General features: G+C 48.8%; 14 protein-coding genes across 14 annotated transcripts; 11 read left to right on the top strand and 3 right to left on the bottom strand.

Moving 5' to 3' along the window:
• Positions 1–953: 953 nt before the first annotated feature.
• BX661DRAFT_179387 (uncharacterized protein) lies at positions 954–1,712 on the top strand. The gene has a single exon (XM_051535181.1). It carries the CDS (start codon positions 1,077–1,079, stop codon positions 1,530–1,532), a length of 456 nt encoding a protein of 151 aa, XP_051392942.1. The 5' UTR covers positions 954–1,076; the 3' UTR covers positions 1,533–1,712.
• A 230-nt stretch (positions 1,713–1,942) lies between these two features.
• On the top strand, positions 1,943–2,534 carry BX661DRAFT_179386 (uncharacterized protein). The gene is made up of 2 exons (XM_051535180.1): positions 1,943–2,153; positions 2,174–2,534. Exons 1-2 carry the CDS (start codon positions 2,036–2,038, stop codon positions 2,488–2,490), a joined length of 435 nt encoding a protein of 144 aa, XP_051392941.1. The 5' UTR covers positions 1,943–2,035; the 3' UTR covers positions 2,491–2,534.
• A 1,839-nt stretch (positions 2,535–4,373) lies between these two features.
• On the bottom strand, positions 4,374–5,263 carry BX661DRAFT_193363 (glycosyltransferase family 15 protein; the record flags this gene model as incomplete). Its single annotated transcript, XM_051537774.1, is given in 2 exon segments — positions 4,374–4,478; positions 4,490–5,263. The coding sequence occupies 2 exon segments, from the start codon at positions 5,261–5,263 to the stop codon at positions 4,374–4,376; spliced, it is 879 nt and encodes a 292-aa protein (XP_051392940.1).
• Positions 5,264–5,918: 655 nt separating this feature from the next.
• Positions 5,919–6,299, top strand: BX661DRAFT_197080 (uncharacterized protein; the record flags this gene model as incomplete). The annotated part of the gene is made up of 1 exon (XM_051538103.1): positions 5,919–6,299. One exon carries the CDS (start codon positions 5,919–5,921, stop codon positions 6,297–6,299), a length of 381 nt encoding a protein of 126 aa, XP_051392939.1.
• A 725-nt stretch (positions 6,300–7,024) lies between these two features.
• On the bottom strand, positions 7,025–8,872 carry BX661DRAFT_179381 (mitochondrial carrier domain-containing protein). The gene is given in 4 exon segments (XM_051535179.1): positions 7,025–7,186; positions 7,198–7,651; positions 7,892–8,117; positions 8,267–8,872. The coding sequence occupies 4 exon segments, from the start codon at positions 8,501–8,503 to the stop codon at positions 7,090–7,092; spliced, it is 1,014 nt and encodes a 337-aa protein (XP_051392938.1). The 5' UTR covers positions 8,504–8,872; the 3' UTR covers positions 7,025–7,089.
• A 449-nt stretch (positions 8,873–9,321) lies between these two features.
• Positions 9,322–11,407, top strand: BX661DRAFT_179378 (uncharacterized protein). The gene is made up of 2 exons (XM_051535178.1): positions 9,322–10,289; positions 10,316–11,407. Exons 1-2 carry the CDS (start codon positions 9,431–9,433, stop codon positions 11,263–11,265), a joined length of 1,809 nt encoding a protein of 602 aa, XP_051392937.1. The 5' UTR covers positions 9,322–9,430; the 3' UTR covers positions 11,266–11,407.
• Positions 11,408–12,977: 1,570 nt separating this feature from the next.
• Positions 12,978–14,259, top strand: BX661DRAFT_179376 (NADH-quinone oxidoreductase, chain I). Its single transcript, XM_051535177.1, is given in 3 exon segments — positions 12,978–13,276; positions 13,571–13,749; positions 13,767–14,259. 3 exon segments carry the CDS (start codon positions 13,210–13,212, stop codon positions 14,052–14,054), a joined length of 534 nt encoding a protein of 177 aa, XP_051392936.1. The 5' UTR covers positions 12,978–13,209; the 3' UTR covers positions 14,055–14,259.
• Positions 14,260–14,391: 132 nt separating this feature from the next.
• BX661DRAFT_179375 (NADH dehydrogenase flavoprotein 1, mitochondrial) lies at positions 14,392–16,222 on the top strand. The gene is made up of 4 exons (XM_051535176.1): positions 14,392–14,462; positions 14,608–14,775; positions 14,802–15,380; positions 15,413–16,222. Exons 1-4 carry the CDS (start codon positions 14,438–14,440, stop codon positions 16,021–16,023), a joined length of 1,383 nt encoding a protein of 460 aa, XP_051392935.1. The 5' UTR covers positions 14,392–14,437; the 3' UTR covers positions 16,024–16,222.
• A 229-nt stretch (positions 16,223–16,451) lies between these two features.
• BX661DRAFT_179374 (cytochrome c/c1 heme-lyase) lies at positions 16,452–17,342 on the top strand (the record flags this gene model as incomplete). Its single annotated transcript, XM_051535175.1, has 3 exons — positions 16,452–16,497; positions 16,518–16,576; positions 16,729–17,342. 3 exons carry the CDS (start codon positions 16,452–16,454, stop codon positions 17,257–17,259), a joined length of 636 nt encoding a protein of 211 aa, XP_051392934.1. The 3' UTR covers positions 17,260–17,342.
• Positions 17,343–17,419: 77 nt separating this feature from the next.
• BX661DRAFT_209564 (uncharacterized protein) lies at positions 17,420–18,758 on the bottom strand (the record flags this gene model as incomplete). Its single annotated transcript, XM_051538697.1, has 4 exons — positions 18,535–18,758; positions 18,240–18,428; positions 17,542–18,211; positions 17,420–17,518 (listed from the first exon to the last, which is right to left on the bottom strand). The coding sequence occupies exons 1-4, from the start codon at positions 18,639–18,641 to the stop codon at positions 17,420–17,422; spliced, it is 1,065 nt and encodes a 354-aa protein (XP_051392933.1). The 5' UTR covers positions 18,642–18,758.
• Positions 18,759–19,003: 245 nt separating this feature from the next.
• On the top strand, positions 19,004–20,077 carry BX661DRAFT_197074 (uncharacterized protein; the record flags this gene model as incomplete). Its single annotated transcript, XM_051538102.1, has 4 exons — positions 19,004–19,041; positions 19,089–19,656; positions 19,686–19,859; positions 19,883–20,077. 4 exons carry the CDS (start codon positions 19,004–19,006, stop codon positions 20,075–20,077), a joined length of 975 nt encoding a protein of 324 aa, XP_051392932.1.
• Positions 20,078–20,308: 231 nt separating this feature from the next.
• On the top strand, positions 20,309–22,412 carry BX661DRAFT_179372 (pseudouridine synthase). Its single transcript, XM_051535174.1, has one exon. The coding sequence runs from the start codon at positions 20,744–20,746 to the stop codon at positions 22,370–22,372; it is 1,629 nt and encodes a 542-aa protein (XP_051392931.1). The 5' UTR covers positions 20,309–20,743; the 3' UTR covers positions 22,373–22,412.
• BX661DRAFT_179371 (phosphatidylinositol N-acetylglucosaminyltransferase subunit Y-domain-containing protein) lies at positions 22,398–23,276 on the top strand. The gene has a single exon (XM_051535173.1). The coding sequence runs from the start codon at positions 22,455–22,457 to the stop codon at positions 23,088–23,090; it is 636 nt and encodes a 211-aa protein (XP_051392930.1). The 5' UTR covers positions 22,398–22,454; the 3' UTR covers positions 23,091–23,276.
• Positions 23,277–23,377: 101 nt separating this feature from the next.
• BX661DRAFT_179370 (uncharacterized protein) lies at positions 23,378–24,860 on the top strand (the record flags this gene model as incomplete). Its single annotated transcript, XM_051535172.1, has 1 exon — positions 23,378–24,860. The coding sequence occupies one exon, from the start codon at positions 23,378–23,380 to the stop codon at positions 24,770–24,772; it is 1,395 nt and encodes a 464-aa protein (XP_051392929.1). The 3' UTR covers positions 24,773–24,860.
• Positions 24,861–25,056: the final 196 nt, after the last annotated feature.

Below are 25,056 nucleotides of genomic sequence, written 5' to 3'. Positions count from 1 at the left end.
ACTGATTTGCAGTATGCAATTCGTGCCATGACAAAAAACACGGGTCCAAATCATCCGCACAAGGACATAATAAATGACACAAAGGCACAAATCCAGCAAGGTGATTACAACGTATCCTTCAGTCACGTCAAAAGCAACAGCAGTAGTGTTGCGCAGACTGAAGATATGGAAGTGGATGTTGAGGTCGAGAATCGCGAAACAGGTTTCCACCTGCGTGCCGATTGATAGGACGCTAATTGGATAATGCAGGCGTAAATTAGGGAGCATTACATTGATGCCCAAACATGCTCCCCATTTGCAATGCACACGCATGAGCGTACACGCACGAAAACCACAACATTGACTTGCCAAGATACCGGTCTGCTCGCAGAAGATCCAGTTCTCACCAACGGAGCGCACAATTGACAATGTGCACAACAAAGGCGACAAGGCACATATATAAGATGAGGCTGGCCCTAGTAGTACTTTAGAAACATCAGTAATAAAACCTTTTATAAAATCACCCCTAACTTTTAACACTAGACAACTAGTGCTCCTCACACCTCCCTTTTACTATAACAGTAGTACTAGCAACAAGGCCGCCTACTCTCTTGCCAAAGGTACTGCTCGCAAGTAATACTTTTGCAACTGATTTTCTTAGCTATCAATTCAAATAAAATTTTCTTAACGTATACTTAATTGTGGAAAAAAGTGCGACTCGAAACATTACAAGCACCATTTTATAATAAAAATGTAGAAAGCACAAATAGTTAAAGCATAAAGCTGCCATTAGTTGGCTTTTGGTTCAATTGCCTGTTCTCTTGGCGCAAATCCGCAAACGATAATTTAAAAAGAAAAAAGAAAAAGCTTGATTACTCCTTTATACAAGGCAAATAAGAAGCCGAATTGTTCAATGCCTCAAATTTTCTTTAGCTTTTTTAGCGGTATAAATAAAAGTAGAATGTAAATCATAATGGCAACGGTATAGTGGGTTAAGTTGTGAATAAAACATTATCCGTGGCAAATTGGAAGCCGTTGCGCCTTCATTTTTCTTCTGTTCTTAATTTTATTACTTTTTCATATTTTTGTTTCATCAAATGTCGATAACCACAAAAAACTGGGAGAGGCCACTTATGTACGTAGTGTGGGGGTTACAAATGGTAGCTGTAGGATTGTCATGCGTGTTTGCTTTCCTCGTTGAAAAACAAGGTCAAAAAGCCGATAGCAATGCATTAGCGCCATACAAGCTTCACAACGGCGCTCGGCTTGGGGTGCTCATTTCTTTATTTTTTGGTTACATGCTTATTCTTATTGAAGCCAGAAAGACTGTAGAAGCATCACCCAACTATAATAATAGGGGAATTACAGCATTATTCGGGTGCATGTCCTTTTTTGTAGTGTTGAACGACTCGGTGGCAGGAGATGCTCTTAGTGGAGACATTAGCGGGAGTAATGCCAGTGCGTTAAGATATATGGTTTGGGCGACAATGGCTTTAACTACACTTAACTTTTTTTTATGTGTTTTTGTTGGCCCACAAAAAAAGACAGCATAAGACAAACTACTGCCCGCTTTGCTTTTGATAATTGTTCAACGTATCACTGGTCAAACATTTGTTTGAGAATAATGATGGCATTGCACGCCTGGTATAAATAACAGTGGCTAATATAGTTTACATTTCTTCTCAGCTATTGTTTAGTTGTAAATAAATAAATTTACTATCGTTCAAAAACAATAAGCGCAAAAAGCCTAACCACATGCAATACTTACTTTTTCTTTATCGCTCAAGGCAACCCATGTGAACAAATGTGCATTATAAAATAATTAAAGCATCCGTTAAGCACCTCAATCGATGTGACAAAAAAGGGCACGTGTTTTTCAACGCACATAAACATTGTTCAGTATTTTGTGGACTAATAAATTGTTGCAAAAAACAAACCAGACCGGGGTACTTAAACAATAGAGCCATTTTCTCATTTTCATTTTCTCATTATATTTCTCTTCTATTCATTTAACAAATTTATTATTGTACTTTAATATCCGTCAATATTTTTAATCATGTCAAATAAAAAAAAATACACTATGATTGGTGCCACCGTTTTGCACGTAGTGTCTATACTCGTGTTAGGAGTCCTTGGCTTTTTAGTGGAAAGCGACAACAGCAAAGCTGGTAATGGTACTTTCGACCCAGCAAAGTTCACACCGGTGGTCGCATTGTTACTGCCTTTGTGTTTATTATTGGTATGATATGCATTATAACAGAAGGTATGAAAACCAGCAAATCCGAATCTCATTTATATAATAGGCTTATAATAGCATTGTTTGGTTGTATGTCATTTATTGCACTACTCAACGACTCGATGACGGCCCTTGTTCTTAACGGAGATCTTACTGGTGGAAAGACTGCGGCGTTCAAGGGCGCATTCTGGGCAACTGCAATTGTAACGGTGTTTCACGCAGTATTAGTTTGTTCTATTGGGCTACACAGTACGGAGGAATTGGCAACTGAGTAGTACTTTGTTTTGGGTATCTGTTTTAATCAAATATTATCAATATATGTATTTATATTCACAGTTTTAAATCAAGTGAGAACATGCAATTTTGGAATTACTTAGTATGCAAAATATGCATATGCAACCGTTAGGGTCAATGAGCGACCGTTCCGCCAGCAGCACCGGGAAAACTAGACAAATTGCGGCATGTATTGCCAATCAAGCTCATAGATACACACAAACTAAGGATAATAAACAAAATCAGTAGGTTGTGTTGTATTACCAATACATTCGCTTGAAAGCCTTATTTTTATTAATTGTCCATCCAACGTTTAAGCAACATCCAATTGCTTGTTTTTTACTATAAAATGGGAGGTTGTGTTTTTAAAACTATATAAAAATGCATTACAGCATACTCCTTTGTATTATCTGTACAAACGCTTGCAGTCATGCTGGCACCATACACATGCCAAATGTTTTTTATTAAAAGAAGGCATGACCCAGCACGTTGTAAAAATATAGCTGCTGTTTTTATTTTAGAAAGGCAAAATGTCTGTCAAAAGAGAGCGTAAAGAAAAATAAAAATGACACGTGCTTTTCATCTTGCCTGCTCTCATGTCACTTTTTTGTTTAATTATTTTTGTCTGATACAAGGGGGTAATTGAGGATATGAAGACCAGACCAGTCATTTTAAACCATGTTCTATCCACTCATTCATTTTTCATCCATATATTTATTTTTAAATCTACTTTAACTTATTAATAATTTTTGCACCTGCTATATCGAAAAATACCTGAAACAATATCGGAATGGGAAAGAAAAGGCACGATTGTTTTGATAGGCTTATACACGTTTGTCATGGTGGTTGCATACGTGATCAACATAATTATCGGTATGGATAGGTCTGGTAGCAGTGGCTCAAGATTGCCATTCTACTATGTAATTATTGGTCGAATCCTTGCCATTATCGCCGTCCCCTATTCTCAATATTGCTTTTACGTGGATACAAATTATTTCTGGAGCAAGCAGTATATCTGGATGAATGCAGTTGCGGCAACTGCCTTTGCAGTAGTGGGTTATTTTGTATTGCTGAACGACTTGGTATCGATTGGTTTTTAAAGAGTACTGTTGAGAACCCCTCAGGGGGCCGCGACCCAGGCCAGCGGCCCGGGATGAGACTCCTTTGCGAGCACATATGCATCGGACAAATGTAGGACGTCATCCGATGTCCTGATCCAATGATATTGATTGTGAAGGCACGCGGTGTTCATGATTGAACCTGTTTTTTTCCAGATAATATATCAATAGAAATTGATTCAAATTCAAGGTGCATCAAAAATAACATTTGTTTTGCTATTGTCGTTTGTTTGATGCTTGTGTACATGTGTGCGGTGCAGGAAATGCCGTGCACTTATTATAGTTTAGTTTTGATAAATACCAAGATATTCTGCATGAGGATAAGGATACCTTAGTTTTCTAATAAATGTTTTACTCCCATTTGGCAGCATTCCTTGTGGCTGCTCAGTTCACATCTACTGGCCTTCCCTTTGGCCACTCTCATAACAGTACTATCACCGGGCCGTTCGCCATTATTTCAAAAGGTATGTTTATTGCCAGTGCGATTGTTTGAGGCACCTATGCTGTGTTTTTCATGATATTCACGCCATTCGACAACGAAGGCGCCAATTATGGAATATAATTGCTGCAACAGAACTCTTTTGGTTTCCTTTTTATTATTATTTTTTGTTACAGATATATTTATTATATGCAAAAGAAGTAAAAATACAAGTGCATAAGCAGCCAAAAAATATCAATAAAAATTTGGCCATTATTTTTTAAAATTACATGTTCATTTGTTTGTACAGGTATAACCTTTTATAGAATTCATATTTTACTTAAAATTACTATATGCTATTTGGATCAAGACTAGCCGATGTAGAGTTCCAGCGACTAGAGCAGGACATGGGTAGCGTATGTGAGCTTTCCGATGGGTCACAGTAGCACCTCATCTGCCGAGTACTGCCTGCGGACAATTGTTCAGCAGATCATGCACGTACCCAACATCCTCAAACCAATGCACCTGGTCGGGCCTCAAAAACATTGCAGCTGCCAGCGACCTCACAGTGGCATCAGTCCACCGCTCATAATAGATTCCACCGCGCTGATCCAAAAAGGCAAACAAGGCACGGTACTTTGCAGACCGGACAAAATTCAAGTCGACAATTTCAAAGTTTGTCAGAAACTGGCACCGATTAAACTCTGGCCCAAACAGCCAGCCCAGCGAGTTTTCTCTGGCAGAAACAAGAACTGGGTTTTCCAAAACAAATGCTCTGGCAGCTGTCAGCAGCGAAGGGACAGCATCGGGCATTTCCTCCAGAGATATGGCAAATCCATAGGACAGGTGGTTCCGCTGAATGTGCACAAACGGATCATACTCAAAGTCGCAAGTATAATGGGATCCAGGCTCCAATCGCCACATGTATTGGTACTTTTGCAGCAAAGAGTGATCGGCGAATGGTCCCGACCAGTAGCGCACCATGTGGCGCCATTCAACGCGGTCTGCATACATCTTATTGGAATTGGCCCAGTCATCTGCCACTTTCTCTGCCCTATGCGGATTAATCCACTCCGGATACACCCATTCTCCGCTATCAATGAGCCCGAATTCCACGCTGTTGTTGGGGCCTGCCATGTACCGGACCCCCTGCATAAATCCTTCAGAAAATGGCTCATCGCTGAGAAAAACATATGGGTAGTTGAAACGGTCATTGAAGCGTCTTTGTACATCAAACATTGTGCGGCGCACCTTGGTCATCGATGAGTGCATGTAATGAAAACGAAACAGCCGTTGGCCAGATGATTGTCCAAATGTTGATCTAGCGGTGCTGGCAGGTAGGTGCTGTATCTGACTGTGGGTCTATATCTGCAGATTTTCTGGGCTTCAACATTAGCCTGTGCGTGGCGACGCATATGAATGTGGATAGGAGCGCTATCAGCAATATATTGCGCCATCCTCGGCGTCGGTTGGCTAGCACAGCCATGGCTGAGAGTTTTTTGTGGTTGACGATATAAAAGAGAGATAGAGAAGATGAGAAATAAAAAATAAAATAAAATTGTAAGTGAAGATTAATGACCAAAATGAACAAATATGTTGACAGAAAAGTCTAAAAACTGATCAAATAAATAATAAACTTAGAAAAGGCATTACTGCCAAGCGAAATAAGGGACCGTTTTACAAAGTTAATGGCACCCTGGCCAAAGAACCTCGATTCTACAAGGAGTGATTTTTTCTCCGAGTTGTCTGTAAAATTTTTTTTGTGAATTAAGTGGCGCGTATTCTCAATGTTAGTTTTGTTCTCTGGTTTCTCAGTTCGTCAGACATTAAAAAATAATTGTTAATTTCTCCCTAATTCAATCAACTGGCAACTGTGCTTTCATATTCCAACGATATGTACAAATTGAAAGTTCAGGCCAAGGTGTTCGAGGTTATAGACACCACTCCCAAAGACCCTGCACCAACCAAAAATTCTCAGCAAACATTCCTTCCACTAACCCTCGACCAAAAGCTCTTCTACCCGCAAGGCGGTGGCCAGCCAACCGACATAGGCATAATCACCAGCCCAACGGCAAGTTCAAAGCCCACAACATCCTCCTCCACAATGAAACCGTATGCCAATGGGCGACTTTACAGCGGGTGGCAGAATCAGACAAACGACATAGTTATGCCGAATGTGAATGAGGAAACCAGACTGAGGAACGCCGGTGTCATTCCGGTGGCCACGTCGTGTCTAGCATGCTCAAGCCACATTATGCCGATGGGGCGTATGTAAGTTTACTGGATCATGCCTGAAGGCGAGAGCGCGAACAGGTTCCAGGAACTCGTTGATCGGGTCATTGAAGATGATCTGCTTATTCCATCATATCAATGTAACAAACCCCAACGATTGAGACAACCTTTGAGATTATGTTTACGCACCTACCTTTACATTTTGTTAAAAGGTATTGTGTTGACAGTGCGTTAACACCTTTCGCCAGAGGTAGGAAATTAAGTGCAATCATTTGGCAGAGACTCAGCGGCAGAAGCAGCCGGTTGCGAAACCAAGGAGGTACCCTCTTCTGCGGCTACTCATCCCCACAGGCAGCACACGGATTGATTTATCGACATATCATTCCAGTTATAGCCGTCAGATTGTTTATCACAGGACAGGTCTTCATCAAATGAGCAAGTGGATCAACATACCTATTTTCTCTGGGCGAAGTGTGGACGTTATCCTCTAGCTCATGAAATTCTAGTTGCTTGCTTATCAGGCATCATTTTTTGTACTTGTATTTTTGTTGCTGTAATATGATGGAGTCTGATGGGAGAAGGTACATTTGCGTGAGCGAATATGAGGAAAACACCTGTGGCAGCACCCATGTGGGGAGCACTCAAGAGCTGGGTCGTATTGCCATCAAGAAGATCGCCAGGCGCAAAGCGCAGAACCTAACAAAATTCCGTATGCCATTGAGGCAGCCGCCTAGAAAAAGCTTTAGAGATTAACATTTTTATTGTTTTGTTTGTTCAATCAAAAAATATTTTGGTTTCTTCTAAGGGGGGATATATACGCAACTCCACGACGTTCACTCGTTGCGCCTGCCATCTCGCCGAGCGATCATCCACTTGAAGTACTCGTATGTGGTCCAGCTAATAGCAGTAGCGGGCATATTGGCGATAACTCTCGGCTTGACACCGCGCCAGAAGCCCTTAAGCCCTGGTTTCTATAGATAATCCTCGCCGACGTCGCCATAGAGCTCGCCGCACGCACTTCGGGATCCGAGGAGGCGCCCCTAGTCTGCAGCAGCGTTTTGCAGCAATCGATCGGCGTAGTCAGCGCAGCCGCCATGGCGCCGGCCAGACCACCGGCCATAACGTGGGTGGTCGGTGAGTATGTGCCCGATGGGTTGAGCGTCCGGCGGAACAGGTCGTAGCATCCGAATTGTATCGTCTGGAACGGCATGTTCATCATCAGAGTCGTCGGGTATGAGACATAGAAGGCCCGCAGACCCTCATTGTGGAATACTTTTGTTGTGCAGTCGATAATGTTTTTGTACCCTGTGCCCGCCAGCTGCATGCGCTGCTTGATCACGTCGAATGGGTTCATCAGCGCGTCGCTGATGATCGTTGCCACACCACCGGCCGCACCTACAAAATAAATATAAAAGAAATTCGACAGCAAGCAGATCGAATGCACGTGAGCGGACAAAAAGAAAAGAAGAAAAAAAGCCGTTAGCAAAAAATGAAAAGCACACCAGTTTGGACAAGTTTCAAACAGAGATTGGCACAGAAAGTAGCGCATGCTGGGTGCAATAAAAAAGAGAAAAGAAAGCGTGCCTTAAGCATAAGCATAAGCACAAGCGTGCGAATCCTAGTATCGTGGCTTACCTGCTGCCAATGCATTGGCGTTGCCTCCAGCTGCCGTAGTGAATGCCTTTTTGGTATGCTCATACGTGGCAAAGTAGACGGCATGGGCAGGGCCAGCGCCCAACACCACCGACATAACGCCCCGCCACAGCGACCGCACTCCTTCGGTCGTTGTGATAACCTTGAACGCATGTGTGATACCGCTATACACCATCGACGACGGAGATCCGACCACCTGCATCCGAGTCTACAACAAATATAACAAAAAAGAGGGTTCAGAAGAGCGATATAAAGTCGGTTAGCTTATTTATCGCTAAACAGTTTCACAGATAAATACGGAACGATGGCGCTGCACTTGCAACCCTTATCTCTCTTTGAATTCACGCAATAATTTACCTTGACAATGTCAAACGGGTACATGACAGAGTGCTCCATTATTCCGGCGGCGGCTCCAGCAATCAAGTGCATGGTCAGTGGCGATGTCTCTGGCAACTCCTCGTAGTCGTACTCCATATCCACAACAGGCGCCGAGCTATACTGTGTTGTCGCCGAAATAGCGGCCTCCTTGGTCTGTGTGAGTGGCATATTTACAGTTGAAGATACAGAGGTAGAAGAGGAAGCAACTGAGGCCATATGTATGTTATGAAAGAAAAGAAAGAAAAAGTTAAATTCAGTTGTTCCTTTGAAAAGAGCAGGGAAAAAAGAAGGTGTGGGGGATGGTTTTAGAGAAACAAGGGTGAGTATTTTAAGACCTGAATGAGAAGAAGAGGGGGGAAAGCGAACTAGTTGAAAGTGAAATTTTTTCCTCACTAGCAAAAAAAAGTAGCCTTTATCTGTTCGAGAAAAGGAATAATAATATTCCGGTATTTAAAACGAGCTATGGTTGATGACAAAAAAATCCGCCGTCTCCGTTTATCGCCAAGGCTATATATATTCAACTATGAAATCGCTTTTTTGAGTGAAAATCCTTTTTGCACAACCCCGCCCGCTGCTGAATAAAAAGCTCAACAAAAAAATGTTAAATATTAATGGCTCATATCTGATGCTTCCAAAAACAAAGTTTTTATGTTATCTGTTGCGTTGACATAAAACAGAAAAGCCTCGTGCCATTGGGCAGAAAAGGCCCAATAATCCCGGGTTCTCCGAACTGATCCATGGTGGCCCGACCGCTCGTTTGTTGGTCTAACAGCTTCATCGAAAAAACTAATTGGAAATAAGGATCTGGGATCTCAGCATAGGCAAGAAAATATGAAAATAGTCACTGGCGAATTTTTTTCTGCTTTGCGGGGTGAAATTTCGCGTAAATTTAATACTGCTGCGGTAATCGATCAAACGCGTAAGAATATGATGATCAGGTGGCTCACACCTCATCCACTGCACATAGCCGCAGCGAAAAAAAGGGAGGAAACAAAGGGCCTGTGTGCCATGTATGCTACAAAGCAATTTCTCGTCCGTACCCCTTTTGCTCTTTTTGTCCCCTTTCCCTTTAAAAATTTACTCGCAAAATTTTCATTATTTCTAAATTAATCAAAAACTTAAACAAAAACATCAAATCGCACAATGAGTTCTGGAATTCGCATGCCAGGGAAAAAGAGCTCTGGCTCGTCGGGTATGCGCACGATGGGCGCGCGGCCTGTTCCCGCCAAGCCCAGCATCCGGCGCCAGCCACCACCACCAGCATCACTGACACAGAGACCGGGCGGCCCGGGGCAGGGCAACTGGGGCAAAGGTGAAGGCGACGGCGACATCCCTCTGGCAGCGGCCACAGGGGTTGCGCCTCCACAGCCCGAGGTTCGCAACTCGGTCGAGTACACGCTCGTATCTTCGCGGCTGCCGCGCACACATAACGTCATGCGGCTGCTATCGCCCAAGCAGGTCGATTTTGATGCATTCACAGGGCCTGTGAAGCTGCGGCGGCGCAACAAGGAGTACTATCGGCTGAAAAATAAGAAGCGCAATGAGGAGCGCGCGGCAGCACTGGAGCAGGAGATGCAGAAGAACAGGGCTGAGGGATTGGACACTGGCGCCAAAGAGGAGGTCAAGGAGCGGCCAAAGGCTGATATGAATCTGATTGCAGACGTTGGCGGGGCGCGTAGCAACAAAAAGAACTTGTTCAAGAAGCGCACGAAGCAGGTGTACATGGCTGACGAGGACAAGCGGCGGCTGGACATTGAAGAGGCGCGGCCCTGGGTGCTTGAAGATGATGACGAAAAGGAGGTGTGGACAGGATCGCTGGAGGGTGGCCAGAGCTCCTCGTACGTGCTTTTCGTGCTGACTGAGGACGGCTTCAAGGTCGTGCCTGTAGATCGCTGGTACAAATTCACGCCCAAACTCAAGTTTAAAACGCTTACGCTCGACGAGGCCGAGGAGGAGATAAGGCGCGCTCAGAAGAACGAAGTCCACGACCGCTGGATGATGCGTAACCGCCTGCAGGCCATGGACAAGGACCAGAGAAGAAGGACGACGACGACGAGGGCTCCTCAAAAGCAAAGAAACCCAAAGTGTCGCTTGTCGAGTATGAGGTCGACGACGATATTTTTGGCGATGACGATGAGGACGAAGATGCGCCCAGAAGCAAGCGCGCCAAGAAGGGTGACGGCAGCAACAAGCACGCCGGCATCGACGAGTATGACTTTGAGATGGAGTTTGATGACGATGAGGAGCTCGGCGATGTTCAGTTCGAGTACAACCAAGAGGAAACCAACGAGAAGAAAGAGCAGAAGCGCATGGCCAACAAGTCTGGCTACGAGTCGGAGGAGGAAGGGGACGGCGAGGCCGATGTGGAGAAGGATCTGTTGGCTCCCGATGGCCAAAGCTTGAAGAAGCTCCTTCGCAAGCGCGAGGGCAACGACGGATTCCAATCCGAGGAGGAGGAAAATCCGTACCTGTCAATCTCCGAAGTGGACAGCGACGAGTCTGATGAAGAGCCCGAGACAAAGCCCGAGGGGGTTGAGAAGGAAGACAAGCCCGCAGACCCTGCCGCCGACACCAAGAGCCCGGATGGCAGTGCGCGCAGTCCCGACAAATCAGCAGCTTTGTCGCCGTCTTCTTCAGCTGCTGCTGCGGCTGCTGCCACCGCAGCCAAGAAGCGCAAGCGTGTGTCTACTGCGCCAACCTCTTCTTCCTCTGCGTCCAAGTCGCATCCAAAGTCAGACTCTGCCGGCGCAAGGCCGCCTGGCCAGCCGGGGTCGTCGAGGCCCTCTGGTGGATCCGACCTTATCACGAAGCAGGAGATCATTGACCTGATCAAGAGCGGAGTCAACACCACCAAAGAGCTCATCGGATGCGTGCGCAGGAAGCTCAAGGCCAATCCTGCCAACAAGAATCTCATCCAGTCCATTGTCAAGGAGGTGGCCACCCTCAAGGATAGCATCCTGACTCTGAAGAAGGTCTGAATGCCACCTCACCTCCTTTTCACCTATCTTTCCATACCTATCCCCTACACATCCATATTTTCTACCATTGATGAGCACATTGAGGTTGGCATTGCCACTCTTCTTTTCTATGCGTGATAATTGAATATTATTTTGGAACGAACTAAATGAAAAATTAGAAAGCACCAAATGAGTACCAAACAACACCCCTTGTGGGGACCAATTATGGACACCGTTCCTCTATTCTATTATCACCATTCATATTTTAATTGTGTAAAATGGTGTGTCCTCCTTTATACAGTTGAGCAGCGTGGCTTTAGCACTTTTTTTCCAGTGTTTCACTCGGCGCCCACAAAAAATTGAAAAAAAAAAGAAGTGCCCAGAACGCAACACATATTTTTCTCCATTGTCTGTCATTTTCGTCATTCTCATCGTGTACAGTATTTCGACAATTTTTAGCTTTTCTTCTGGATTTATCCGTTTTTTTCATCACTGTCTCAAACTCTAAAAAAATTAAATATTTTTTACCGCTATATCTCATATTTGTATTCCAAGTGCACTTTTCAACTTACCATGGACTCAGATCATACTCGACCAACGACCAGCCCAACATGCCCAAGCGGAAAAAGTCGAGTCTTTGTGTACCCGAAAACTCTGAGCCCAGTTTCAAAAACAGCTCCACGGTCTCGAGACAGGATCTCCCACCGAGAGGCTACTCGCCCGGTCGTCTAACTACACACAGGACTGCGAGCTGTACCCGCGAGCAATGCGCGATACCATCAACCAGCACACAGAGGAGGTTGTAATCGGCCAGCGGACCCGAATGTCATCCGCAAGGCTGAGAGAACCCATGAAGAGGAGCTACAGCACGAGATGCAGCAGCTGCAGGCGAATCCAAAGGAGCTCTCAGCGTTTACCCTGCAGCTGCCCGTTCCGGATCATCGCTCAAGTAGACGATTTCCAAACAAAAATATAAATAGTGAGCATATGGATTAGCAGATTAGATCACAATGACAGGCGGCAAAGAACCGTTCACGGTTGTGATGAAGTTGGGTTTTCTCCGATTTCTGGACATTTCCCCAACTTTATAGGCGGAAGGAAAAAGTGGAGATTTAGCATACTATTTCGATATGGAAAAGTTGGGAGCTATGGAGCTATTATACAAACAAATCTGACTAGACCAAGGTTCTGTGAGGTTTCGCTTTTTAATATGAGCTGGATCCTTTTTTCATCGCGTTCGTTTTATTAGAAATTTAATATATTTGAATAAATACAAAATACCAAAGAAATATTGTGCCGCCGCTCAGCCTGCTGTCAAAGCAAGCACACCCCAAGAAAACCAAATGGATCTGGAAGAGTACTGACGTTGGGACGGCTGCTAATGTCGAGAAGGGTGTTAAAAACGAAAACGAAGAAGCGGGGTGGTCGGTTCCCTTGCATTGACCGCCTGGTGTGTGACGACATTCGCAGCTGGATCAAATCTGCTGTGTTCATTGCCCCCGGCAGGCGCGAGATGTTGCTGCGACATGGCCCGAAAAAGCCCCAGGGATCAATAATTAAGCTCATAATCTCCGCTAATCTTAATTTCCAGGCAGCCGATTAAAAAGTTTTACTTATGCACGGAGGTTTTTGATAGGCTTCCATCACAGCCGTGTTATCTTTTGGTACATCTCCAATCTGGGCGCAGGCTCACCAATATCAAAGCCCAGCATCTTTTCCCACTGGTTCGTTGGCTCGCGCATGTAACACAAGAAAACTGAACTGCAAGTAGAAGAGAGTATGCAGGCTTCAGTGCTTTTTTGCTCGAGTAAATTTCAATTTATTATTTTAGCTTCTTTCCTTAAATCCAAGTGTTTACACTTCCCCGCTTTACCATTTTTATTGACTGTATTTCTTCTTTTTCAATATAAACCCCAAGGCAGATTCACTTGTGACGACAAGCTACAGACAAATTCAAAACACAAAATGTACCAGCGTGCCGCCCTTACTCGTGTCGCTGGCTCGATCGCCCGCGCCTCACCTTTGGCTACTCGTAAGTATACGCAATTCTATTCTATTCAGCTCAATTCATTTCAAGTTGACAAAAACAAAGGTGTTTTTTAGTTGCCCAAAATGTGGTAATTAGCAAACATTTACTAAATCCAAATCCACACTATTTTAAAACTATATACATATACATAGCTGCCCAGCGCTATGTTGGAGCCATGATTATCGCTCGCAGCTACGCCTCGCAAAAGGCCCGACAAACCTCCAGGAGCAGCGCATAACCGAAAACAAGGACTTTAAGATTCCTTTTCAAACATGGGGTGAGCGTGACGCAACACAGTCGTCTGGGACTTTTCAGCCAAAACCTTCTTTATGACCGAACTCGCGCGCGGTTTTTATACCGTTCTCATGCAGTACCTGCGCGAGCCCTACACGCTGCACTACCCGAATGAGAAGGGCCCTCTGTCGCCTCGTTTCCGCGGCGAGCACGCCTTGCGCCGGTATCCGTCGGCGAAGAGCGTTGCATTGCGTGCAAGCTGTGCGAGGCCATTTGCCCCGCCCAGGCTATTACTATTGAGGCCGAGCCTAGAGAGGACGATAGCCGTCGCACTGTGCGCTACGATATTGACATGACAAAGTGCATCTATTGCGGTCTTTGCCAGGAGGCCTGCCCCGTGGATGCGATTGTCGAGGGTCCCAACTTTGAGTACACGACGGAGACCCGTGAGGAGTTGCTGTATAACAAGGAGAAGTTGCTGGCGAATGGTGATCGCTGGGAGTCTGAACTTGCCCAGAACTTGCGGTCTGAGCAGATGTACCGTTAGAGAAAAATTCACAAATGCCAACATGCTTTATTGGTGTTGCGGACCTCGTTATCGATGTACACAATGATTGGTCGGGTATGGCAGCTTTTACAAGTAGCTTTTTATTTTTCAACTTTTTATTTTTACAATATTTCTTTGCTCTTCGCATATTCAGCAAGATTTTTTGCGACGGCGTGTTTTGAAAATAAAAAAATCGGGTCAGAGATTGCGAAAATAGCCGATTTTATATATTTTTATTTTACATCTGCATCTCAGATGCAGGATGGAGATAACCGCCAAATCGATATTTTTCGTGCCCTATCATTTTTTCTTTTTCATTTAGCCTTAGTTTTTTGTGCCCAATCGACATTTTTATTTTATTTCACATTTGGAAACCAACAAAAATGATGCGTCCGGCATTTACAAAGGGTAAGATTCAGCTCATTCGATAAGCGAGCATTTCGCGGGTTCGCTCTATCGTGCCCGCTTGTTTTGAATTCCCACTCGAAAAACATCAGCAGCAGCAACTTGCTAAACCCTACATGGTATTGCTGTGAATATTTTACACTTGTAGTTGCCAAGCAGCTCGGCAGCCGCAAAGCTGCTGCAGTAACAGCCACACGCACATACACGGCCGAAGCGAGCACCGCCTCGCGGCAGTACGGCGGGCTGAAGGACCAGGACCGCATATTCACCAACTTGTACGGACAGCACGACTTTGGACTTAAGGGAGCGTTGAAGCGTGGCGACTGGCACAAGACAAAGGAGATTGTCTCAAGGGCGAGGACTGGATCATCAATGAGATGAAGGCCAGCGGGATGCGCGGTCGCGGTGGAGCTGGGTTCCCGTCGGGACTCAAGTGGAGCTTTATGGGAAAGTCGTCGCCTGGCCGCCCGCGGTACCTGGTTATCAACGCTGATGAGGGCGAGCCCGGCACTTGTAAGGACCGTGAGATCCTGCGCCATGACCCGCACAAGCTGATCGAGGGCTGCCTGATTGCCGGCCGCGCAATGTTTGCCAACGCGGCGTACATCTACATCCGCGGCGAGTTCTACAACGAGGCGTCCAACCTGCAGCAGGCCATCGACGAGGCATACAAGGCTGGTCTGATCGGCAAGAACGCCTGCGGCTCCGGCTATGACTTTGATGTCTACGTGCACCGCGGTGCCGGTGCGTACATTTGCGGCGAGGAGACGGCGCTGATCGAGTCGCTGGAGGGCAAGCAGGGCAAGCCGCGCCTGAAGCCGCCATTCCCCGCTGACACTGGGCTGTTTGGCTGCCCGACCACTGTTACCAACGTCGAGACTGTGGCCGCTGCGCCCACCATTCTGCGCCGCGGGGCTCGTGGTTCGCCGGCTTTGGCGCACCGCGTAACTCAGGCACCAAGCTGTTTGCCATTTCGGGCCACGTCAACAACCCGTGCACTGTCGAGGAGGAGATGTCGATTCCTCTGCGCGAGCTGATCGAGCGGCACTGCGGCGGCGTGCGTGGCGGGTGGGACAACCTGCTGGCCATTATCCCGGGCGGGTCATCCGTGCCTCTTTTGCCCAAGAGCCTGTGCGACACAGCGCTGATGGACTTTGACAGCCTGCGCGATCTGCAGTCGGGCTTGGGCACGGCCGCAGTCATTGTCATGGACAAGAGCACCGATGTCGTACAGGCCATCGCCCGCCTGGCCTCGTTCTACCGCCACGAGTCCTGCGGCCAGTGTACGCCCTGCCGCGAGGGATCCAGGTGGCTGGATCTGATGATGGCGCGCTTCGTGAGAGGTGACGCCACTTGCGCCGAGATTGACCAGATTCTCGAGATCACAAAGGAGATGGAAGGCCACACCATTTGTGCTCTGGCTGATGCCGCCGCATGGCCTGTGCAGGGCCTTATGCGCCACTTCCGCCCAGAGGTCGAGCGGCGCATGAAGGACTATGTCGTTGGGTCGCAGATCAAGTCCAACGCGAGCTACCGCCCTGATCAGACCATTGCCACGGCATAGTGGTCTTCTCGGTTTTAAGCCAAATGAAATGATGCTGCTTGAAAAATATTGACAAGTGTCTTGTTTTTTTTACTTGCATCCTATTACTTTTAGTTGTTCTATTTTTCTCTTCTTTCGTTTCTTCTATATACACTTGTTTTTTCTCCTTTGGCTGTTTGAGCAACGTAAACGCAATTGTCAATACAAACCTAAATACAAATCGGCATGTAACTTTTATTCTGTCCAAGATCAACCTTGATTAGATCCTGGCATTCGGATTTCTCATCACCATCAGCAAGTCAGTTAAAAAAGATTGTGTGAATCCGAGATATCTGGTGTGTTTCTAATCTCATAATCTTCTTTTTTCCCTTTTCTTTTTGTATCTGTATTCACATTATTATTTCTTTTATATATCATCTTTTTTTACAACAACAGCAACAAGATAGAAAATGTCTGACTCTAACTCTCCGACCTCTAGCCGCGGAGCAGGCGTATGTCCTGTGACCACGACAAAGTCAACTCATCCTCCACTTCTTCCTCTTCCTCTTCTCCCAGCGGTGCCGCGTCTTGCCCAGTCGATCATACGCAGAGAACACCTTCATTTGCGCAATCACTTTTCGGCACCAAATCCACTTCCAACAGCAGCAGCAGCAGCAGCACCAATAATGACGAAATAAACCCCCTTAACATGATGCCAATCTTACTCAAGAAAAACACTCCTTGCAGTCCGAATCCCTCTCAACCGACCGCGAGCTTTCCTCGATTCCACGCGCCACCCCATCAATCACCCCGGAGGAGGTCTGGGAATACCCATCTCCACAGCAGTTCTACAACGCACTTGCGCGCAAAAACATGCCGGCGCCTGAAAAGTATATGGACGTTATGGTGGATATTCATAATTTCCTGAATGAGGGAGCATGGAATGAGGTATTGAAGTGGGAGGGGAGGCATAGGGGGGAGTGTTTGGAGCCGAGGCTTTTGAGGCTTCAGGGGAGGCCGAGGGATCTGAGTCCGTTGGCGAGGATCTCTGGTTGGTTCCATGGGGTTAAGCCATTTGATAGACATGATTGGTATGTTGATCGCTGTGGGAAACAGGTCCGGTATGTTATTGATTATTATGAGGGCACTCCTGAGAACGATATGCCGGTGTTTAATCTGGTCGTAAGGCCGGCGATCGATGACTTTGGCAGTTTGACTGACCGCGCTAAGCAACTGTGGGACAACGCAAAGGCGAAATACCTTCCTGAGACCAAGTAAAAAAACTGTAAAAATGATCCTTCCTTCCATTCTATCCCTTTAAGTATAGTTATAATTATGATCAAAGTAACATAAGAAAAAAGACATGTATTGTAAACGAAGAAATAGGAGGAAAAAGCTGAGATCTGTTGATTAGACAAAGAGCTCGGGGCGGTCTGGCTCATCTTCTGCGCAGTCTGTGTGACGCGCGTCTCCCACTGCGACAGTCTGTCGACCAGGCTGCGGATCTGGTCCTTGCCAGATAGCGCGGCTGCACCCACTGAATGGTGATGATCTGCTCACCTGGTCGATGCTCCCGCGGATCAACCCCAGCGACAGAGCTTTCATGACCAAGTGCTCAATATCTGCGACCGGCAATTTAGTCTCGGCAGAGATATCACCAAAGGCAACTGTGCGCGCACCCGCACCCTGTCTCTTAAACATAGACTCGATCAGGGCCATCAGCCGGATCTTCTGCTGCAAAAAGGCCTCCTGCTGCACCAACAGAGGCTGGCCATGCATCTTGCCCAACAGGGACTCGAAATTGCCAATACTGCCGGCGTTGAAGGCCAAAAGAAGCTCCAACATCCACTCGTGCTCAGTGCCGCGCAGCGACTCGACAATCTGGTGCGACAACAAGTCGCCAAAATTGTAAATGGTGTCGCTAAGCAAGGCAGCAATGGACAAATCATACGCGCGTTGCACACGATCCTCCACGCCCAGCTCCTTGACATCAATGCAAGCGAGCAACAAAAGGGCATTCTTATAGTACTGGCCAAAGGCCGCCTTGGCCTTATAGTAATCAGCGCAGACGCGGTAAAAACTGGCATAAATCACAGGCTCAACGTGATTAAAGTCTTCAATCATCTTTTGGCACTTCTCCAGCGTCTCGCGCGTCGAGTCCAGGTCATTAAGCAACAAACGGAAATGTGCGCTCTCCAGAGACGCCAATGCAAAGGCATCTGGGTATCGGCTTGTTGACGTCCTCAGCGATCTCAGACATGAACTCGGACGCCGCCGGGATGCTGTCGAACTGACGCGCGGCCGCGAGCGCAAAAAGCACAAGTTTGACCTTGTTCATGTGCTTCTGCCAGTCGCGCACAAATTCATTGTACAGGCTGATGCGGTATGGCGCGGCCTCAGGGATGTTGATAAACTTTTCCACCTGGTTTGTCAGTTGGTGCCAAATCCTAGTTTTTTAAAGTGGATTTGTAAAAATAAAAAAGATTTAGTTGGTTGGAAAGAACAAGGGTGGTAATGGCTTTGTATTTAAAAACAGAAAAATCCAATACTTACTTGCGCTCGTACAGGTCCTCAAACTCGCTAAAGTATGAAGAAAGCTGGCTGGGAGCCTCCCGCTGCTGCTTCTGCAGGTAGGTGTATACTGAATTGTCAACGTCCATTTGTGAATTTGGTATGTAGCAAAAAGAGAGTGAGGAGCGATTTGAAAATAAAGAAAAAAGAAGAGAAAAGTGGGTGTAGGAGGAGAAAAGGGGGGAGGAGAGAGAGGGTTGGGATTCAAATTGTTGCGCATCCCAGCCCAGCCATTTTGCACACGCAAGCTTGCTTGTATAGGGGGTTGATGTAGAAAATTGGGCTGCATCATCATGTCCCTTTGACTCAAAGGGACGTATGAAAAAATTAAATCAAGATTATTGACTGTTCAATTCTGGCTTGCATTTTTCTCTTTGGGATTCCAATTTTTATTTATATTTTGCAATTTCCACTTTCACCCTCAAATAAAAATTCAAAAAACCCACACGCAATGGACAACAGCAACAGCAGCGACACTAACACGAGGCTGTTGAAGCCACCCACGGGTTCTTCCAGTTCGCCGACTACTCTGACAGCGACGGCGGACTTTTTGGCAAAACACGCGACCGGCGAGTCACCTTCGACAGCAGCCAGATCAACTACCACCCAAAGATCGACGAAGATAACTGGTTCGACAAAACGCCCACACAAATCACGCAGTGGATATCCGCGCACGGCGGCCTGGACGAAGTAACATTCACAGCGCAGCGGCTCTATTTCACAAAACAGTACGCGCGCGCTGCTGATTTATGCCAGCAGGCGACTTTGGCGTTTGTAGCGAGGTTTGAGAGGAATTTGCGCGTGGCGACGATTCGCGAGCTGCTGGAGATCGGCGGGCTGGCGGCCGTGAGGGAGAGAGACTGTCAAAGGGTCGGGTTTTTCCTCGAATGGTATGAGCGGTGTGGTGGGATGAACCCGGGGTATAATCGGTTTCTGATGGAGTTACTCGGGTGTTTGGGCAGGTGGGAGGATGTGCTGACGCAGTGCGTCTTGTACTTGGAGCAGCGCAAGCAGGACGCCAAGATATGGGAGACTATTGGCCGGGCGCTCATCAATGTATCGAAGGACAAAAACCGCAATGGAGGGAAGCAGCAGCAGCAGCTGGTGCGTTTGGCATTGGGCTCTTTTACAAGTCGCATCTGGTTATGCGCGAGTGCAAGAACTGGAAGACGATGGACGAGGCTCTGCGGCAACGCCGTATTCAAGAAGACGAGCTGCGCGAGGGCGCTGTGCAGGCATTGCGAGTGCTTGGGCGGGAGGCTGAGTGCGCGGCTGCCAGTGGTGATAGGGATGAACGAGAGGGTGAGGTGAGGGTGAGCTGGATGGTGAGGTGTTGTGGGGCATGTGCAGGGAGATGGGCGCACAGGCAGAGCTGGCGCTTGCTGGTGGGTGCTCGGGGTCGCTGGACAGGTCGCTGGAGTGGATCTTGGCGCATATGAAGCCGAGCGCTGGCGCTGGCGCGGATGCGGATGCAGGTGCTGACGCGGACGGGTCTGATGAGGACAACGATGTTGAGGAGCTTTAGCACGAAAAATCTTGTTTTATATTTGCCAATTGAAGTAATACACATGCGTGAACTGTTTGGGTTAACCCAGGAGTGGTCCGAAATGAAAGCGGTCCACCCACGCACATGATGCCAACCCATTCAACCAACGATGGGCTATTTTTCGATCCGTATAAACTGAAAATTAAACAGAAGTATATATTTTCTTATTTAAACCCGTTTTTAGTACGTTTTATTATAAATACTTTTTATTATTTATTTTTCATGCTGAGGATATTCTCGGCACTCTTTAAACGGCGACTCACCCAACCAGCACGAATCATGAACCACGCAGCATCTGAGCCCAAGGCCGATCAGCCCGAGCACATCAACATCAGCGATCCGACCGACGAGCCATCAGCTAAGCGCATCAAGGAGGATGGCATCAGCACCGGGCCCACTGCGAGCAGTCTCCAGCAACCGCAGCCGCAACTGCGACACCGGCGACTTCCTGAGGGAAACCGACGTCGGCATAACCGAGTTCATAACCCCCGGCTGGGCGGGCTTTGACGGGATAATCAAGCACCGATTCTCGGACTTTTTTGTCAACGAAATCGACCCACAGGGAAAGTGATCCACCTAACCTCCTACACGGACGCCAATGACCCAACTCCCGAACCCACCGCGGAGGAAAAAGCCATCGAAGCCATGCAAGTGCCAGAGGACGCCCAGGAGGCATTTGACCAAGCGTTCCCGCGACTGGCCGAGATCATTGGGGAGACGGACGCGCAGGCGATTCGCACCCACCTGGAAGCCAACCCGGAGGGTCGCACGCTCGAGGAGCGCACGCTGAAGCTGGATCGTGATCTGGAAAAAGCGCAGCGCGCCGGAGTGTACCTTGTAACCAAGAACTTCTTAGCCACGCAGTTGACCGTCGAGACAGTCGACGGGCGGCTGCTCTTTATCCAGCGAGTTTCGGGCCCAGAAGGCGGGCGGAAGGAGTGGAAGAAGGCGCAGCGGGCGCAGCGGCCGCGCGGCTGGGGTGCGCAATGGAAGCATGTGGGGGACCACTGCTATTTTGTCTTGCAGAAGGAAAACGCTGACACTATGGATGTACTGAGCCAAATTGCCCGGCAGCTGCACGTCAGCCCGCGGTCTTTCGGGATGGCTGGGACCAAAGACAAGCGCGGAATCACCGTGCAGCGCTGCTCGGCGTTCAAGGTCGAACACACCCGGTTGATCTGGGCCTCCAAGAAACTGCGCGGCGCGCGCTTGGGGAACTTCAGCTATGCGCAGGCGGAGCTCAAGCTGGGCGACCTCAAGGGCAACCGGTTCTGCATTGTCCTGCGGCATGTGCGCGGCGCCGACGAGCAGTCGCTGGCGCCGGTGCTGGAGGGGATCAGGCAAACGGGGTTTGTCAATTACTATGGGATGCAGCGTTTTGGTACGCAGAGCGTGGCATCGCATACGGTTGGACTGGCGATGCTGAAGAGCCAGTGGAAGCAGGCTGTTGAGCTTGTGTTGTGCCCGCGCGCTGGTGATGCTAAGGATATGGCTGGGGCGCGCGCGCTCTGGGCCGACGGCCAGATTTCCGAGGCTCTTGCAGCGTTGCCCAACAGGGGCGCACTGGCCGAGCGCAGCATCCTACAGGACCTTGTCCAGCAGCAGCAGAAGGCCGGTGTGAGTAATTGGGCGGCTGGGTTTGCGTGTATTCCGCGCAATCTGCGTCTGATGTACGTGCACGCGTACCAGTCATATGTGTGGAACACGGCGGCGAGCCGGCGACTGCAGCTGTACGGTGTTGCAGGGGCGGTTCCGGGCGACCTTGTGGTGGAGGCCGGCGATCTGGCGCCGGACGCAGGACGGGTGCAACCGGTGGTGGTGACAGCAGAGACAGCACACCAGTACTCGATCTACGACGTCGTCCTGCCGCTGCCCGGCTGGGACGTTCGGTACCCGGAGAACCAGGTGGCGGCAGTGTACAATGACATTATGGGCAAGGACGGAATGTCCCCTGAGCGCATGGCGGAGCACCCGATGAAGGAATACAGGCTGGCTGGGGCTTACCGCCATGTGGTTATTCGGCCTAGGGACTTTAGCCACCAGTGGATGCGCTATCGCGACGATAAGCTGCCCCTGGCGAGATCCGATTCGGACCGCATTGAGGGAAAGCATGAGCCTGAGTCGATTGAGTTTGGCGAGCTGGTGGCGCTAAAACTTGAGTTTGATTTGCCCTCTAGCGCCTATGCCACAATGCTACTGCGTGAGCTGATGCGCCAGGAGACTGCCGCCGGGCATCAGACGACGCTGAGCAATGGGACAAACGAGAACGAATAAATAAAAAAAAACAAGGTGTTTTTCTTCTTTTTTGTTATGTATATTTTTGAATTGGTTAAAAAACTTTCTATATAATATATACATGCTTAATATTACTAATGCAATGAGGCAGCGGCGGCAGCAGCGGCAGCAGAGGCCGGCCAATGAGTCCATGGCGGAGGAAAAGGCGTTCGTGATGTCGGAGCCGCCCACATCGAGCTACGACCTGCAGCAATGGGCCGAAAAGGAGGAGGAAAAGGAAGAGGGTGAGGGCAACGAGGAAGAACACAAAGTACGGAAAAGCGCCAACATAGCATTGGCGCCCGTAGCAGCAGCAGCAGCAGCAGCATGCGACGACACAGACACGCTGCTCAAGCGAGTGTCCTCGATGCCGGGCAACCTGTCACTGTTCCGCGCACACCTAACAAACCCATTGCAGCGGCCAGAGTTTCGCGCAGCGCCGCCATATACCCGGCGGCAGGCGGCGCAGCTTCCAGCTAACGAGCCCGACTCAACGCCGGTCTATGGCGCCGTGCTGCTGGGCGTCACCAGCGTAATGTTCGTTCTGCTTATGTATGCGCTGGTGGTGGCCAAATTCATGCCCAAGACTGGGTTTTGGCTGCTGGACGCGGTGAAAAAAGATGATTACTTTTGCTTGCTCGTGCCGATCACTGGGCTGTCGTTTACATTTGCAGTGTTTTGGAACTGGCTTGGGATGAAGTTCTTTCGGCACAATTAAACAGGGGAAATAGCGATAGGCTTTTTCGCAGGCTTTGGGGCAGGGGGTTGGATCAAGAAGTGGTGGTTGGGTTGATTTTATCTGCTGCTTTGGGTGTGTGGATTGAGTGAACTGGACCGGGGGATCAAGAGCGGGAGGAGAGAGATAACCGACTTTTTCTATTAATTAATTTTTTGTTTGCATTGGCATTCGATTTCTTTCTCATTCTCATTCTCATTCTATTTTTTCTTTTAATTGATTATTCGTTTATTTGTTTATCTATTTATTTATAAGCACAGCACATCAAAATGAAGCTCCTCTTTACCAAGGCCAACACAGCGACACCAGGCGGTGGCCGGCTGCTGCTGCTGCAAACCCTCCGCACAAGCACAAGCACAAGCACAAGCACAAGCGCAGGCACAAGCGCAAGCACACCGGCGCGACCCCAGGCTCAGGTTCAGCTTCAGCCCTTGCGGGCGCCCTCCTCGCCACCACCCACGACCTTTGAGCTTCTCGCGCGGCTGGACCGCAGCGTCCACTGCCAGAACATCCAAGAGACCTGGTACTGGTACCGGCGGCTCCTCAACCGACGCAAACGCGAGCCCACGTTCCCGCCCATCAGAAGCACCAGCAGCGGCGGGATCGTCCCGCGCGCACAGGCCAACAGCACGCAGCCCGTGGATATCCACAGCAAAGTGCTCTCGATCCTCAGCACGCGGAAAATGCACGGGTACACGGAGCGGCACCTGACGGAACTAACAGAAATGATCAAAGCCGTTCTGGGCCACCTGGCGGCCGAGCACCGGCAGCTAACGCCGAACCAGCTCACCCAGCTTCTGGGAGTTTTTGCCACTGCTAAGCGCGGTGAGGCTGCGGATCACCTGTGGCAGTATGCGGCATTGAGCGGGATGGCGCGGGATATCGCCTGTTATAACGCGTATGTCAATGCGAAGATTGAGGCGGGGCAGTATGAGCGGGCATTTGAGGTGCTAAGGGAGGTACGCGAGGGCCACGGTGGCGTCCAGCCCAACACTTATACGCGCACCTGCCTGATCCGCCTTTATGGGCTGACGGGTGATCTGGCAGCGGCCCAGCGCACCTTTGCCTTTGTCCTCGGACAGTCCACCGGCCCAGCAGCAGCAGCAGCCAACGGGGCAGACTACGTGGCGGCGGTGGATGATCGCGGGATGTGCGCGGCCAACACGCACGTGTACACGGCGATGCTGCACGTGCTGGGGATGAACGGGCAGCTGGCGGAAATGCAGCGGCTGTTCCTGCAGATGACCGGGCTGCCCGAGACGCAGAACCTCGGCGAGCTCACCCGCCGCACGGCTGGGCTGGCGCAGCGCACGCAGGGCTCGCTGTGGCCGCGGCGCCAGACGTTGCATGCGCTGGTGCAGTGGCACGCGCGGTACTGGGATCTGCGTGGGGCGCTGCAGTGGGTTGCGGTGATGCACGAGGTGTTCGGAATCAGGCCGGTGCCGAAGACATTCAAGCTGGTGCTGACGCCCGAGAACTGCCTGAGGGACCTCGAGACGTGCGCCGAGGTGGTGCTGGAGATGGAGCACAGGTGGGGCGTGAGGCCGCCAAGGTCCGTGGTGGAGGCCGTGGAGAGGGCCGCAGGGAAGGTCGAGGAGATGAAGGAGATGATCCGGTCGGCAGAGGCGCAGAGCTCGACGCTGTTCCCCGGATCCGCTGTCTGATCTAGCCGATCTAGCCGATCTAGCCGATTTAGCCGATCTAGCTGATCTAGCTGATCTAGCTGGTCTATCTGGTCTATCTGGTCTATATGCGAATTTGACCAGGCGCCTTCAATGTGAAGTGGACTTTCTTTAGGAGACTTTTGACTTCTGGTGGATTGTTATTTTGGCTTGCGAAAGAATGCCTGCTGTTTAGATTTGATTTCCCCCTCCTCCTTTATTTCCTGTTACTCTTTGTATGCATTCTTTTAGGGGGGAATGGAGCGCATGGGCTCACTTGTCTGCAA

Source organism: Kickxella alabastrina (assembly GCF_025024165.1).
Source record: "Kickxella alabastrina strain RSA 675 chromosome Unknown BX661scaffold_6, whole genome shotgun sequence".
NCBI lineage: Eukaryota > Fungi > Kickxellomycota > Kickxellomycetes > Kickxellales > Kickxellaceae > Kickxella > Kickxella alabastrina.
Note: the sequence above shows the minus strand (reverse complement) of the source record. Positions and strands in the feature narration are given on the sequence as shown.

Bases quoted from the DNA above. Each gene is read 5' to 3' on its own strand.
- BX661DRAFT_179381 (XM_051535179.1), bottom strand. From the start codon at position 8,503: ATGGCCTCAGTTGCTTCCTCTTCTACCTCTGTATCTTCAACTGTAAAT. The intron at 8,118-8,266 runs GTAAATTATTGC...TATTTGTTGTAG, and splicing joins ACCCGTTTGACATTGTCAAG to ACTCGGATGCAGGTGGTCGG. The intron at 7,652-7,891 runs GTAAGCCACGAT...TTTATTTTGTAG, and splicing joins CGCCAATGCATTGGCAGCAG to GTGCGGCCGGTGGTGTGGCA.
- BX661DRAFT_179372 (XM_051535174.1), top strand. From the start codon at position 20,744: ATGCAAGTGCCAGAGGACGCCCAGGAGGCATTTGACCAAGCGTTCCCG.
- BX661DRAFT_179371 (XM_051535173.1), top strand. From the start codon at position 22,455: ATGCTTAATATTACTAATGCAATGAGGCAGCGGCGGCAGCAGCGGCAG.
- BX661DRAFT_179387 (XM_051535181.1), top strand. From the start codon at position 1,077: ATGTCGATAACCACAAAAAACTGGGAGAGGCCACTTATGTACGTAGTG.
- BX661DRAFT_179375 (XM_051535176.1), top strand. From the start codon at position 14,438: ATGATGCGTCCGGCATTTACAAAGG. The intron at 14,463-14,607 runs GTAAGATTCAGC...TTACACTTGTAG, and splicing joins GCGTCCGGCATTTACAAAGG to TTGCCAAGCAGCTCGGCAGC. The intron at 14,776-14,801 runs GTGGCGACTGGC...AAGACAAAGGAG, and splicing joins ACTTAAGGGAGCGTTGAAGC to ATTGTCTCAAGGGCGAGGAC.
- BX661DRAFT_179378 (XM_051535178.1), top strand. From the start codon at position 9,431: ATGAGTTCTGGAATTCGCATGCCAGGGAAAAAGAGCTCTGGCTCGTCG. The intron at 10,290-10,315 runs GTAACCGCCTGC...GCCATGGACAAG, and splicing joins CCACGACCGCTGGATGATGC to GACCAGAGAAGAAGGACGAC.
- BX661DRAFT_179386 (XM_051535180.1), top strand. From the start codon at position 2,036: ATGTCAAATAAAAAAAAATACACTATGATTGGTGCCACCGTTTTGCAC.
- BX661DRAFT_179376 (XM_051535177.1), top strand. From the start codon at position 13,210: ATGTACCAGCGTGCCGCCCTTACTCGTGTCGCTGGCTCGATCGCCCGC. The intron at 13,277-13,570 runs GTAAGTATACGC...GACGCAACACAG, and splicing joins CGCCTCACCTTTGGCTACTC to TCGTCTGGGACTTTTCAGCC.